This window comes from Rhyacophila brunnea, unplaced genomic scaffold (genome assembly GCF_057557595.1).
Source record: "Rhyacophila brunnea isolate RB1 unplaced genomic scaffold, BYU_Rbru_1.0 scaffold_8, whole genome shotgun sequence".
Lineage (NCBI taxonomy): Eukaryota > Metazoa > Arthropoda > Insecta > Trichoptera > Rhyacophilidae > Rhyacophila > Rhyacophila brunnea.
The window spans coordinates 7,508,712-7,525,714 of NW_028233350.1; the positions used below are offsets into that span (position 1 = coordinate 7,508,712).

Here is a 17,003-nt window from a genome sequence, read left to right on the forward strand (position 1 = left end):
ACAAATTTTAAGTGTACTTCAAATCTGCATAATCAGGCACAATTTAAGTCTCCGTATGTGTATATATTGGCCTGTAATATTTTCTCTTATGAAATATGAATATTTTACAAGCAGTTCTCAATATCTCATTTTTAATCCTTTGCTCGCCGTAGACGCGGGTGCAATAGCCAATCGGGCTAACCGAGAATTAGACCAACTTGAGAAGCTTTTCACCTGACGTATTCGATACTCCCAGGGGATTTGATAGACATCCTGCAAGTTCTCAAGTAAGAAATGAACCATTGAACCTATGATGATCCATAATTAACTATTTCTTTTATTCAACGAATAATTCACAAGATTTAAGAATGTACCATTCTGATTATTGAACATACATAATTTTGAAAAACACTTTCTGAGAAAATTGATTAAGAATAGATTGATAGATTTAGAAGAACGCTGATGAGTAGGTATTAAAAAGGCCAATAGTTAACATTTGTCGCAATTAGTACATCGCCTTGTAGCATAGAGGCAAATGCAACGGACGGGGCTTAAACCCAGGAGATGCAGGGTTCGATTCCCTGCCGGGGTGGCTTACTTTTTTCAAAAAGATTTTTTCTATTGGTTATAATATATTTTCTCAGAAAGTGTTTTTCAAAATTATGTATGTTCTAATGATCCGTTTATATACAGAACTCTAAACCATATTATTTATTGAATCAACGTAAATTGAATAGTTTACCAGCCAATAAAATCAATTCTCGCCAAAGTTGACCAATTGCGACTTTCGTAATCGAATTTCGCAATGGAAAAAAACGAAATCGCTCACCGTTCACCGCGACCGGCGATACTTATTTCCAGTTGTACAACATACGGTTTGAGTGATACACATAACCTCACATTCTTTTATAATACATTGGAACGTTCTATTATTTATTGTGATATTTTAAAAACAGACCGAAGGTAAGCCATTTTTTATTTAAAATATTTAGTGTTGCACACGTTAATAATTCCGTTTTTTCTTAATGTCTGACGTGTGAGTACCTATGTAATCGAATTTATTTTAACGGACTCTTGTAGTTCGATGCCCACATTATAAAATATAATGCAGTTTTGCAATGATATAGACAGTGTTGTGAGTTGTTTATGTCATTAATAGCAGTATCAAAGTTGTTTGTGTGTTCACACGATTTTAGTTTATTGATAAATAATATATTATTACATTAATAATTCTCTATATCTCCGTTGGTGTAGGTACGTAGATATAGATATTAATTCAACAGCTTAAACTCTTCATAATAAAAACCTGTAGTGATGTGTTGAATGTCATCTTTAATTGATGTCATTTTTTAAAACTGGTTATCTGTTATTATTACAAATTCAAATTTGGAATTGCATATAACAATATAACTATGCACAGCGGTTGGAAACAGTTAGGTATGTTGCGATGATTCCCCTTAATTTATATTTTGATATTAAAAAAAAATTAATATAAGTATATATTTTTTTTAATTTCCTGAGTATTTTTTAATTAAATAAAAATACATATTATTAAATCTATGCAAATATTTTTAAAAAAGCTCGGCTATAGGTACACACAGTAAAATTTATCAAAGAATGATAATATTAATCATCAAAATATGTGAAAGCCTCCATTTTGTAATAATATATACCTAGTTACTTTTTTAATTGCAGTTTATCTTGTAATTACATTTTTTTCGCTTAAATGCTTTGAGTTAGGTACCTACTTATTCTTCTTTCTTCTTTCGACCATGCCCGATCTTAATAGGATCATAATATGGGCCTCCAGAGAGTGAAGGTTTGTATTAACAGATTTTGATTTTACGAGAAATGAATGTAAGCCACTTGCTCAACCTATTAGGTCCGTACTGTGACTCACACACACATTGAAAAACGATATGACGTGTACTTGCCAAACTCAGGATTCGAACCTGGGACCCACGACGCTATAGGCCGACGCTTAAGCCGCAAGGCCATCGTGGGTGTTACCTACTTATTAGTTAATTTAAATATTTTTTTATATAATTTATCAATAAGGTCATTATTAATATGGTATACTTATTTATGGTATTAAGAAAAACTGGCGATCTTCATTTCACGCCAAAACGGCATAAGTACCTACACTGTTTACTTGTTGGATCGCAACAAGCTTTACCTACTGTTTGGATTTATTTTAATTTCGCATGCTTCGCAATTTTGCTGTGGTCTCAGAGCTAGACACTAATTGAACAATGAACTACATCAGAATAAAAAAGGTTGCGAAACGCTGGTTTTGGAAAATGACTAATGAATTACAAAATGAAATCAAAACTATTATTTATATAATATGAAACATTTACTACTGTAGGTATAAGGAAAATAAGTAACTTTATTTTAGTATCCTGATTAATTTTCTCTATGTAGGCTAGTAAAAATCAAATATTAAAATGATACACTTTCAGGGTAAACGTGGAGCAAAATGTCTGACCTACCAGTAATTGAAACCAGCCTTGGAGCACTGAGAGGTCAGCTTTTCACGACCCTATCTGGAACAGAATATTTGAGCTTTCAAGGAATCCCCTATGCAAGTCCACCGGTTGGACCTTTGCGTTTTAAGGTACTAGATTAAACATCAGATAATCATTTTATACATTGAATTTTAAACCCTTTTTGGGAACCATTATTTTGATAGATTATTATACTATTTTGACTTTATTTTGTTCAAAAGATTTTAGTTAAAGTCAATCAACCATTCCTGTTAGTGAGCACCATGACCGGCAATACATAAAGTAACCGATAAAGAATCAGGCTATGATTCAAATAACGTCAACCACCTTCTGGTCGTAATGACCAAATGCTGACGTAAAGCATTATTCGTACAATAACACTATAGTTAAGTGTTATAATATTCATTTAATCTTTTTAGGATCCACAAGCTTTGAATCCCTGGTCAGGAGTTCGAGATGCGACAAAGGAAGGAAGCGTATGTGCCCAATCCGATTTATACATCCAACAAAAAATGTATCTAGGAGAGGAAGACTGTTTATTCTTAAATGTCTACACACCCAACGTTCCAACTAGGATGCTTTCCCTTTTACCTGTCATGGTTTGGATCCATGGCGGAGGATACTTCTCCGGTTCAGCTAGTACAGATGTTTACGGGCCTGATTATCTCATAGAACAAGATGTAATTCTTGTCACAGTAAACTACAGACTTGGTGTTTTGGGATTCTTATGCTTGGAAATGTCCGAAGTACCAGGAAATGCTGGATTAAAAGATATGGTCATGGCTTTAAAGTGGGTACAGAATGATATCAAACACTTTGGTGGTGATCCAAAAAATGTTACAATATTCGGACAGAGCGCCGGTGGAGCAGCAGTGCAATTTTTAATGATATCACCAATGGCTAAAGGATTGTTTCATAAGGCGATTGCCCAATCTGGATCATGTCTAAATCAGTGGGCGTATCTTGATGATAAAGTAAAACCCATTGAAAGTGCAGTAAAACTTACAGAACTTCTCGGAAATAAAAATACAGATCCAAAGAAAATTTTTGAACAACTAAAAAACGAGTCTGTAGAAAAATTGGTTAAGCTTTCTCAACTTGTTGCAACAGTTGAAGATAAAAGAAGAGATCCTGCGTTTCCTTTTGCACCTGTCATTGAAAAATCTATTCTTGGTCAAGAATCCTTTATTTCTTGTCATCCTCTTGAACTTATTCGAGATGGAAACATTTCTGATGTCCCGTTTATAACAGGATACACCGATAAAGAAGGTGTCATTTGGGAAATCGGTGCTCTAGCAGACGAATATTATTTTAAAAGTTTTAATGATAACTTTCAATATTTTGTCCCATTAGATTTTGGTTACCCTATGAACTCGTCTGAATCGATCGAAATTGCTGAGAAAATAAAGAATTTTTATTTTGCTGGTGATGACTTGTCTGTCAATTCTATCGAAAAATATTTCGATTTGATGACGGACTTTGCGTTTTTCTACAAAATAATATACGCCAGTAAATTACAAGTGGCCAAACAGAAAGCTCCATTGTACTTTTATAGATTTTCGTTCGACGGGGATTTGAACTTTTATAAAAAGCACAGAGAACTCATATCTAATGGAGCGTGCCATGAAGATGATGTGGGATATATCTTCAAGACAAAAATTGTCGACTTAAAAACAAAAAATGGCAGCCCTTCCGATATACTCAGAAAGAATGTGGTGAAGATGTGGACAAATTTTGCCAAATATGGGTAAGAATACTATCTATTATGTATTATATAAAAATAAGAAGTAAATTATCATTTTAATTAATCCACTTTTTTTACCATATCCGATCCGTATGGGCCTCCACAGTGAAAGTTTGCATTAACAGATTTTGTTTTTACGAGAAATAACTGTTAGCCACTTGCTCAACCTATTAGGTCCATACTCTGACTCATACACAAATTGAAAAACAATATGTGTACTTGCCAGACCTACGATTCGAACATGGGACCCGCAACGTTATAGGCCGACGCTTAAGCCGCGCGGCCATCGTGGGTCAATTGGATTAAGTGGTGTATAATAAAGAGCCTGATAATTATTTTTTACGTTGCCTATCTTTTATTAAATACTATCTTGCAGAGGCCCTTTCATTATAAGTAAATAATCACAAGAAAATTTTTATATACAATGTTTTTAAATTTTCTGTTGAATCATATAAACTTGACTTGACTATAGATCTACCATCATAAATTGGCATTTCAGCGAGGGCGCTAGAATGACATTGAGAATATTACCATAACTAACAAAAAAATGGTAATTTATAATTTTTTATTGGTAGTAGATTTCTGTACAAATATTATGCAATCCATAATTCGAGAAACATGTTGTAAAATTAAATGGCATTTGTAACAAATTTATCCTCGATAGACAATTTTAGTTTCAAATTCGACCGGCTGCCAACTTACGATGGTAGATCTATAGCTTAAACGATCAAAAAAATTTGTACTTGATAGAAATAATACTGAAATGTCATTTTGACATGTCATATTGATTTCCATAGTAACGCACGTATATATTAATAATTTAGTTGCTAGGACCACATACCCCTCCCCTAGCAACCAATAATGGTGTCGAAATAACTTTTCATACAAAACAGAATTAACTGAAAAGTCTAAAAAGGAATTCAATTCAACTTAAAGATGGCTAAACGTATTTAAAAAATGCATTGGCACCGTGTTCTGATATATTCTAAAAGTTTCAAATGTCTAGCTAGTCGGGAAGTTAGTTAAATATCGATTGCAAGATTTGTACCGGACAAAGAACCACCGGACAAATAAGAATACGAGCCAAGAAAAACGTTGTAAAAAAATAATTGAATGTGGTCGATGAGTGTGAAAAGGTTGTTGACCTCTGAATTACACTGTACATTTTTCCATAACTATATATAATATGTGTTAATTTACTGGTGCTTATCAATTTAAAGGAATCCAACGCCGGAGCATTCCACCCTTTTAGACGTTAAGTGGAATCCCGTCAGCAAAACAGAGATGAATTATTTAGAGATATCCGAAGACATGAAGATGTCAAGAAATCCTGACAATCGTCGAGAAAAATTCTGGAACGAGCTTTATAAACAATATAAAAAAATGTAAAATTACAATTAGTTCTCATTTAAAATTAATAATATTAATGATAAGTAATTGGGGGTGTTAAAAACAAACAGGTTACTCTCAAGCACCTACGCATAGAACCTGGATAAAATTAATTACCTCGGTACGCAGTTTTCAGTTTTGTACGTACCTATATTATAATAAGTTGGACCACGTTATATTAAAGATACTTAAATTATAACGCCCACGGTGGCCGCGCGGCTTAAACGTTGGACTATCACGCCATCGGTCCCAGGTTCGAATCCTGGGTCTGGCAAGTACACAAGTTTTTCAATTTGTGTGTGAGTCAGGTTATGGACCTAATAGGTTGAGCAAGTGGCTGACATCCATTTCTCCACACAAAATCTGTTAATACAAACCTCTACTCTGTGGAGGCCCATATGATCCTATTAGGCCCGTTTCAGACGGGACACAGGTGTCGCACTCTTATATAATAAGGAGGCTATTGTATTCGAATAAAAGGGCCTTTGTATTATGTTTATGAACGCCCCGAGTCAAAGCGTGTCCGGTACACTTTTCCGTCGGCCGCTACATTCTCAAGCCGCCGATACACATGTTTTTATGACCGCAGCCAGTTTTATGTTCTAATTTATATCGCGAAACTATGCGTTGACTCATTAGCTGTGGGCGTTCATAAACATAATACAAAGGCCCCTTTATTCGAATACAAAGACCTCCTTATTACATACGGGCGCAACACCGGTGTCCCGTGTGAAACGGGGGTTAGGATCGGACATGGTCGAAAAAAAAATATAGTTGACTTTATAAATAACAATTTTATTTGACTTAATTCAAACATGAGAGTAGCCCGTTTATTTTACACCCTCTATTAGAATAATAAGTAAGTTTTAAATCGTCAGATTGTACCAGTAAACTGATTTATTTATGCAGTAGCTATATTATATTAATTGTATTAGCATTCTGCTGAGTTCACTTAATAGTGATATTTTGTATGGGGATATTCAGGTGGTGGCCAGTTATAAGTTAAGATATCATTTTCATAAACTATTGAAAAATAAGCTTTATATAAAAAAAAATGTGAACTTACTATGAAACATGTATGTGTGAAATTAATTCCTTTTCCTAAATACAATGAAAATCTTAAAGCGAATGCTCTGAGGTACCTGGATCCGGTAAGGTCACAATACTATAACTAAATTTGAAATACCATAAAAAATTAAAGATATACCTTAAATATTTAAAGCATTAAAACTATGAATTATTCAACAATAAACTTAACCATACAATAATAATATGTAATTAGTCGTGTCCGGAAACTTGTACCACACTTCACCGTGAAATTTTGTATCAGATATATATGGCCACATATTAAAGACAGTCCAACCTCTTTGGGTCGTATTTATAGTACGGACACAAAATTCATATATAAATAAAACACGGTTCTTGTCGGTTTACACTTTACAGGAAGTCAGCAGCAAAGAAATTTTGAATATAGCCGATATACTGGATTATTTGTTAGGTTAGGTTAGGTTCTCATACTTGAATTCATGAATTTTGCCAAAATCAGCTATGAAAATTGAATTAATGTTTATATTGAATCTAATAAAATTAGAGACCGTATAGTATATTACGGCCATCTCTTTCCGATAAAAAATCTCACGGTGAACTGTGCCACGGTGAAATGTTTTACGTACAATTTACATGTAACCGTAATTAATTGTTCATTAACGAAAGTACATTTTTAACAAGTTTTTTTTCATTGTAAATTTATCAATGATTTTGAAAATATTTACTATTCTTTTAAATGGTTTTAGATGGGTAATTAAATTAATCAATTAATTAATATACAATATGTAAATTATCAATCAACATTATTGAATATATATATTTTTTTAATTACGTATTTTGCTGCTATGTGTCTCTAATTACCTAAGGTACTAGGTGGAGCATTATGTCTAATAAAAATTTATTATTTTTCACTAACTACTTTCATCGTAACACTAATTTGCAAACTTCATAGCGATTAATCACCGTGTTGTGGATGGTTGTGTGGAACAATTTTACTGTCAAGGTTAAGGTGAATACGCCGCCTAACAGAGGTACCGGCGGAAAAATACGAAGCTCGCAATTAGTATTCACCTTAATTGCGATTCATAATATGTAGGCAGTGGTAAAAAGAGGCACAAAATGCTAAGTACTAATTCTTTGATATAAGTTGACAACGTCACTATGTAAAATTATCCGAAAACATCAAGTTGGTTCACAAATGACAGGAAGTTCTTTGCTGAAACTGTATTATGTACGAATTTAATACAATTATTATGTAAAGTCTATCTTATTAGAGATACAAAATTTATTTTAAAACCACGATTATTTTAGAGAATGCATTACTTACACATTTTAATGGTTATTAATTGAAAATAAATATTCGATATTAATTTAATTACAATAGACACTTATGTACATGGCTACCTTTTGTTCATCCTGAATGAAATAAAATGCCCGAAATACTTTATTAAATTTTTATACTTGATTCTTTACTAAGTAGGTAATAAGATGTTTATATTATTTGATTGTATGCATGCAATTGGACAACGCACTCAGTACAGTAGCTAGCAAGTAAATTCGCGCATAGCGACATTCGCACATGTATAGGTAGACGTCACGCAATTTCCATTATGCGATATCACGCATCGGGAATTTATAGCAATATGACCTTTATTGTGATGGCGTTAGAACAGTGTTTCTAGTGTCAATGTTCATTTGAGCGAACCCGTTCGAACCGAACCATTCGGCAGACCGACAAAAAGCATCGGGAATTTATAGCAATATCACCTTTATTATGATTATTAATATTATTATTATTAAATGGCGTTAGAACAGATTATGCCATTCGGCAGACCCGACAAAAAAGTGAGTGTCATTTTTTTTCCAGATGCTTCGTCCATATTAGTGTCATTGTATGCATGTTTTATAATATAAGCGAGAATTAACTGTATACGACATACGTTAACAGCAGGGAACTTAGAAATACTGGGAACTGAAATACCTAACGGGTGTGGAGAAACAGGCAACCGATCTCGAGTGTGGAAGAATATGGGATAAACTTAATGACGAGTTAAGAATACTCGAGTATTTTGTTCTGACAACTGCTCTCGTTTTATACACTCACGCTCATTCAATATTCAGTATTTGAAATAATTGCAACACACGGTATTGTACGTGTATAATGTATGGTTCATTTTCGTAGGACACTCACACATTCAAACCCCTGCGTCAAAATGTAGTGTATTGGGCTATATCATATCGGAATTATATTTATTAATCTGTTCTATGGTTGGCAGTGTGCATTTACGTTCGTAAGTGCCTGAAGATGCCGAAAGGCGAAACCCAGATCGCAAAAAAACGACTCAGATGGAAAAGTACAAAACTTAAATCAATTAGAATTTAAATTCAAATTCCAAAGTGTTAAAACCATCAATAATGTTATGTAAAAAGCAAGTGTGTACCAACTGAAATTATTATTAAATATTTATTTCAAATTAATGTTCAATTCACAAATTTAATCTTAAGTGTGCCTTCATTATTTTCTTAAATTTCTGAGAATTACCACTTCGACTGCGCTTTTCAATAAAACGTCGATTCGGCTTGAAGTTTTTTCTTCCATTTGTGAATCGGCCTATTGGTTTCGGCAAATTTTAACTCGTACCTATCGAACATGTTCAGAAAGAAAAATTAAATAATTTGTCAATCAATATCTTAACAAAGAGGGGCAATTTATGTCCATGAGAGGAATGCAACAGGAGTTTGCCAATAAATTTAATCAATAAATGTTAATCACTATGGTATTATTATGATTTATGTATGAACACGAAACGCCAGCCATCGGTTCGTACCAAAGGAACTAATTATACATGACAGATTTATTGCAAGACAGGATAGACTTTTTATATAACAAAATGTAATGCAAAAAATATGACAGGTAGGCAGTAGCGAATTTGTGTACAAGCTAATAACTGATGATGTATTTTAAATATATTGACATAAAAGATATCGTCATTAGTCTGCGCCCACGCAGACAAGTGCTTGAATTTCCTGTGCGCATTCTACGTTCTACATAGGTACTCATTTTACAGAGACTGTCAACCATGGCCCCCACAAAGGGGGCTGACAGGACTCTAGCCTGGGGGTCCGGGCTCAGGAAGGGCCCGGGGTGGCGAGTCGACCAAATAAGTGATATAAACACACATCACAAAATCTTTCAAATGGTAAAAAAAGTCGCCTGCGGTGCTATTTTTCATGAATACCTACTGTTATTATTTAAGATTGTATGATACAATTTTTTTTATTATATAACGATAGGTACTCGACAATTCCATAATTCAAATGGATGCATTAAAATATACAAAAAAAAACACAAAATACCTATACACATTAATTTTACCGCGTACACCATTTGGAAAACGCTGCTGTAGAGCAGCATCACACTGCCTTTGTCTTTAACGGTAGGTAGGGGGGCCGCCAAAAATCTTAGCCTGGATGCCCGTTTTAGGATTTGGGGGCCATGCTGTCAACGCAAATGTTATCACCGTATTATACCCCGTTTACACATGCATGGATTTACTGTTGACATTACGTATTATCGCGGCCATAACAAGATGTATTATTCTGCAGTTGGCAAGATTGCATATATGTATCAAAAAAGTTTTGGAAGCTTCTGAATTTTCATGCGACAGTTGAGAATTTTTCGATCTGCTTCTGCGCAGTAAAACAAACTATGAACGAATTTGAGGTTAACTGATTATCACTACATGCCAAATAGTACGATAAAATGACAACATCGCGTCACGCTCACTCTTGAAGAGTGAGATTGGAGAGACAGTCAGGACTTTTACGTGTAAACAGTTATTGCTGCCAGTAAATCCATGCACGTGTACAGGTGTTATTATCTCCTCATGGTAGACAATATCACTGTGTATGTAAGAAAAAGTAAATGGTCTTAAAAAAAATAAAAATTAGTTGGATATGGTAATTTAACCATAAGTTATGGAAGAACCCAATCAACGTCTGAGTTAATATGATACAGAAACATAAGAGTTTCCATAGAAAATAGTCAAAATCTCAACATTCTTTTGGCTCTCATAAAATGTAAAGATTTTAGACATATTTCCTTTCGGACAAAGACTAACATTTTTTGTGACCATGCCTGGTCCTAATAAAATCATATGGGTCTCCACAGAGTGAAGGTTTTTATTAACAGATTTTTTGTTTTTGCAAGAAATGGATGTTAGCCATTTGCTCTACATATTAGGTTGCATGGGTTTTATAGACTATGAGAAGGCGTTTGATTCGATAAAGAAATGTTCAATACTCGACGCACTCAGAAAACAAGGAATCCCTGGACGCTATATAAATATTTTCAATAATATATACAGTAGCGCAACAGCATCTGTAAATCTCCATAAACCATCGCGCAGATTTCCTATCAGCAAAGGAGTCCGACAAGGTGATACAATCTCACCTAAACTATTTACAGCTACCCTTGAAGACTTATTCAGGCAACTTGACTGGAATGACAAAGGGATCCCCATAAATGGAGAATACCTGAGTCATCTGCGCTTTGCCGATGACATAGTAATTTTCTCGCAAGACTCAGAAGACCTCCAAAGCAAAATGCAGGAACTCGCTGAAGTAAGCAACAAAGTAGGTTTGAAAATAAATGTAACAAAGACGAAAGTCATGTTCAACTGCTTTGCAGGCCAAAAAGAGATCCTCATCAATGGCACTCAGCTCGAACAGGTGAAAAGCTACATCTATCTGGGACAACAAGTATCTATAGATGGATGTATATTTGATGAAATTGTTCGCAGAGTAAAGCTAGGCTGGAGTGCTTTTGGCCGCCTGAATAATGTCTTCAAAAGTGACCTTCCACTGTGCCTAAAGCGCAAAGTGTTCAACCAGTGTGTGCTTCCCGTGATGACATATGCGTGTGAAACATGGACCCTAAGTAAAAGAGAGATCCAGAAACTTAGAGTAGCACAACGTGGTATGGAGAGGTGCATGCTGGGCATAACGCGAAAGGACAAAAAGAGGAATGAGTGGATAAGGAAGCAGACAAGGGTTTGCGATGTAATAGAGTTTATTAAAAGCCTTAAATGGAGATGGGCTGGACACATAGCTCGAAGAAGAGACAATCGTTGGACAAATCTAGTCATCCAGTGGTATCCAAGAAGTACAAAACGTCCACAAGGTAGACCTAGAGGCCGCTGGATCGATGAAATGATAAAGTTCTGCGGAAGTACGTGGCAACGCAATGCACAGGACCGAGAGAAGTGGAAGCAACTTGAAGAGGCCTTCATCCAGCAGTGGATAGATTCAGGCTGATGATGATGATGATGATGATTAGGTCCATAGGTACTCTGCCTCCAAACACAAATTTAAAAACAATATGTGTAATTACATTATGAGCCGCTCGACCATCGTAACAACATACATAAATATCATTACTTTGACTAACGTGACGAGGAAAGTAGAAAGCATAGAGGTATTAAATAAAAAGAGGGGGAAGGAATCGGCTTTCTCATACAACTGAATGAAGCAGGCCAACAATAGCCGACAACTTACGAGAAATAGCGACGCGATAAATAAATTTCAGGGCATCACGGAGGATTTACTTTGGTCATTATAATGTACCCATATAATATAATGTTAACGTGGAAATTTTGCCGCAACTTGATTACCAGCCCGCCTCACCATACTTTTTCACCAAACCAGCCTGCTTCACCAAACTTTCATATAACATGCCGCCCCTAGGCATAGAGGTATTAAATAGAGTAGAAGGTACAACAAAATATACCTGTTGTAAATGTTTCCTTGTCATCGACGTGAAAGTTGGGCGAATACTTTTGGAAGGCTATATTTCAAGGATGGAAGACAACCAACTTCCCAAGGGAGTCCTCTTGAATAGGCCAGAAAGGGGACGGAGCGTCGGTTGGACAAACGGAAGTGGAGACGTATTTTGGAGGCAACCAAAAACCATATTTGTCTTACTTCTCAATGATGAATGAACTCTTTTTCTGTTTTACCCGTACGTGGTAGGAGTCTATTCGTTTTCGGTTCACGACTTGACCACAGTTAATCCACTTATATAATAATATAAACGTTTCAGTAGCACTGAGACCACAGAACAGATAATACATAGAATACCGATAGGCTATATTCAATGCGCCGCATCTTGATGCAGGGTTTTGAATATGTGAGTGTCCTACGAAAATGAAGCACGCATTATGCACGTGCAATAGTGTGTGTAATACACCAACATTAAATGAGCGTAAATGCAGTTTTCAGTATTCGACGTAAAACGTATTCTTGACACGTGTGTAAGTTTAACCCGAATTCTTCCTTACTCGTGTCGATTACCTGCTATCGCATTACCCGTTATGTATTTCAGTTCCCATTATTTCTGAGCTCCCTGACTGAGACACTAAGGCTGATCGCCCACTATACCTGGCCGTTGCGTTTCAGTCGCTAGAATTTTCAAAGAAGAAGCAGAAGCAGAAGAAGCATAACATATAATATTTTTTATCAATGTATGACGATCATCATTAGTGTAATATTATAATATAAATATAGATTTATAAAACCATGCGAATGTTATTTTAAAAAAAATGAAACCCTGACGGCTAAAATTATTAAACATAGATACATGCTTTGCCTACTGATTCTCTGAATGCTGGTTGCCCAAATTCGAAAGAAAATAAAATAAATTGCGGGGCGGGGGTTTACAAGTCATTCTCTAAGCGCCGTTGGCGGCCGACTGGAGTCTCCAGCGGCCGCGATACTTTTGTGACTTTATTTTTCGTTACGCCTTTGCGATTTTTCGTAACGAATCTGCCCGGGAAACCAAAGACAGAGGCATGTATCCATGCTAACATTAACAAAATTTTACCCGATACCTAAAAGTAACGTCGATGTAGTTTGTTTTAAAATGCGATCCTATCCATCCAAGTTTCCTTCATGTCAAATATTTTCGATACCCCTGTTATATTTAAATCATATTAAGATTGAAAGTAGAATTTCAAGGCTGCCTCTCTCATTATTTATGCCGAGTCATTGACGCGATCCATTTATTTAATTTATACAAGTCTTTATAATATTGCGAAATTTTAATTTTAAGTGAGATTACGTTGACGCGTGATATGCTTTGAAGTCCATTTCAAGCACTTACCTATCACTACAACAACAACAAAAAATATGCACTAACAAAATGTTTCTTTTTTTTCGTTGCAGAATTGAGAATCTAGAATCTAGACGTAAGCGGTACGTGTTCAACTTGTATATACGTTTCATTTATATTTATATTATGTGAAATACGGGAATAAATAATAAATACAAAAATATATCTACATTCTACAGTATGAAGAAATAATATTATACTGATTATTTTTTTTCCAAATTATATGACGATTCCCAAACCTTTTTAACGTGCAGGACCGTGGGTCCCAGGTTTGAATCCTTGGTCTGACAAGTACCAGCGTTCGAAATGGAAAATTTTACGAACCGGAGCGCTCGATAATTTTATGAAAATATTAACGTTGTTATCTAATTGTATATGTATTTTATAAAAATAAGTATATTAGATTTTTTACTATATGACATATCTAGCTCAAGCGGTCAAATTAATATTTCCACGAGACGGAGCGATAATTTTGGAGATTCTATGAATCGGAACGGCGCTCCGGTGCGTTCCGGTCCATTTCGAGCGCTGACAAGTACACATAATATAATATAACGGGTCGTGATTAATTGCTGCAACTGCGTTATTTTCGAGAATATTTATTTATCTTTGGAACCTTTGGAACCTTTTGAAATATTGAGATGAAACTGATATACCAACAATGTAGTCTATAAGTTTCATCAACATTGGTCCAGTAATTTTTGAATTATAACGGAACAGTCAGACAATTAAAAAACTATATTTTGTGCTTAGGTATCATAGAAATAGTCAAAACACTGATTAAAAGGCAATTATTTCAAAATCATAGAATGAAACTTAAATCTATGATGTAACTTACCGCTACAAACAAATAGTAATGTGTGCGAATCGAGGATATGGAAAAAAAATTTAAAACCGTTAAAATTAGTTAAGTATGCCAAATTATACACAATTCATAATATATATGCGCAAATGGTAAAGGAGGAGTCGAATCAACGCACCCACCCCACACAGAAATTAATATAGAATTTCACCCACAAACAAAGCTAAGCTCGATCTTCATTTCACTCCCTCGAAATGTAGTGATTTTAGACTTTCCTCCCTTTCCACACACAGATTTAGCCAGCATTATGAATTTATAGAACAAACCAAATAAAATTAGCTGTCAATTAATAGGCATATTAATATATTAGTAGTTTTAAAATTGAATATTGCTGTTGAAATTGGTGTAAGTAATAATAATTAAATTATTATGTACCTACGTCATCAATTGACAGAATTACTAGGTTTTCAAAGCTAAAAAAATACATTTTAATTGTTTTAATTTACCAATAAGTAGGTATGTAGGTGTATAAAGCAATGAGAGATATTTTTTGAATTCAATTATTAATTTCATATTTAATAAAATTAATTTCATCTTCTGTTAGTTTACTTTATACGATTAAAATTAACATTTTTTTCATTAATTCAAGTATCTACCGAAGATACCTTTATTTTATATACTTAGTAGAAAATCTTTTAATCAATTTCCCCTATTTTGACGGTTAAATATATTTTGTAATATTTGTAATAACTTAGGAGTTTCTTAAGGCCATTAGACCCGTTTTTTCCTGTCTTCTCGGAATCGCGGAAATGATAAGCATGTTTAAAACGAATTGATACACAATAAACTCTTTATTTATTTAAAATCTAATAAATAGTATTCAACTAAAACGTTCTGTGTCATTAAAATTTTTCGAATCGCTTTACTTTTTAAAATAAATGACAAATAGTAAGTCCTGTTTTCGAAATTGGTCAAAACGACTGTCACGCCACAATGAATGTTGAACATAATAATAGTTTTGCAGGTATATATTGTATGAGAGAAATGGGTAAAACAATACATTTCATTGATTAACTCACGTACTTTTTTTATTTTCAGAAAAATAAAGATTTTAAAGCCATTTTAGTTTGAGTATACATCAGCCAATTTTGAATGATTTTTTCTCACAAAATAATATATACTGCACAATAAAAATATTTTTTTATTATAATATAACATTTCCGTAATACTATAAATAATAATTTATAATAAAAAAATAAATAAAACCCCATAAATTCGGTACAATTAGTGACGCTATATTACCAAAACACGTCGTACATTTTCATGTATTTAACCTGTTTTCAGACAATTTAGAAATATAATTATTTTGCAAAATTAACAAAAAGAGACCATTTGATCGATTAATCCATACAGTTTTTCTAATTTCTTATTTCTAACGTTAGTACATGGTTAGTACGATCTGGAATTTCAACGGCTAAGGACGTCTTTTTTTTCCCAAAATTTAGTCCGAAGCAATATTATTTGACTCATGGAAAAATGACCTCTACTCTCTTTGCAGTAACAATCAAATTGGCAAGTCGCAATTATTTGTATCGTTCTATTCCGAACACAGGACGCATGCCAGGTGTTATAATTTGTGTTGACTAAAATATCAAACATCATTATAGTACCACTGAATGTCAAACTGAAAAAATGTAGTTTTATTATATTTATTATATTATTTATTATCTTGTAATTGAAATGGTTGCAGCATATGAGATATTGTAAGATAATTGAATCTAACAACCACGATGGCTACAAGGAAGTACTGAAGGTATTCGTTCGGTGACCCATTTATAAAAAAAATATATTTTGGTCTTGAGCAGTTTAGATAAAATATAGGTGGACTTTAATTGTTTTGATAAATATGTACCTACTTGGTTAGGCTTTAAGCGATTTGAAAAACTTTGCATGTACTTAATACAGTTTTTATGTACCTGGGTGGCCATGTTTTGTTATTTTCAAAGGGACGTACGTATCCAGGAGTATGTTTATTGGCATTATCAAAATACGTTTTCCGCTGTATCCGCTTTAACCGAACAGTACCGAAAATTTAAAGTAAAATACGTTTTCGAATGCTGTCATCGTAATGGCCACTGAAACATGTGTCACAATTTTATTAATCGTTAAAATAATAATAAAAAAAGTCTTTTGGGGCACAAAATCACGTATATGTTTTATGATATATGTATTTTTCAGATGGTTTGTGGTAAAATCTTTTTTTTCATACTGCCACAATTCAACTATTCATAATTAATTGTTTGTTAAATTTTTCATAGTGATCTTTGACTTAATAGGTAGGTGATAAAGTTTTTACCTTACTTTATT

At 34.0% G+C, this 17,003-nt stretch overlaps 1 protein-coding gene across 1 annotated transcript; it reads left to right on the plus strand.

The window, feature by feature from the left end:
* Positions 1-816: 816 nt before the first annotated feature.
* On the plus strand, positions 817-7,337 carry LOC147063874 (juvenile hormone esterase-like). Its single transcript, XM_085958785.1, has 4 exons — positions 817-942; positions 2,442-2,596; positions 2,906-4,233; positions 5,451-7,337. The coding sequence occupies exons 2-4, from the start codon at positions 2,459-2,461 to the stop codon at positions 5,617-5,619; spliced, it is 1,635 nt and encodes a 544-aa protein (XP_085814911.1). The 5' UTR covers positions 817-942; positions 2,442-2,458; the 3' UTR covers positions 5,620-7,337.
* The last annotated feature ends 9,666 nt before the right edge of the window (positions 7,338-17,003 follow it).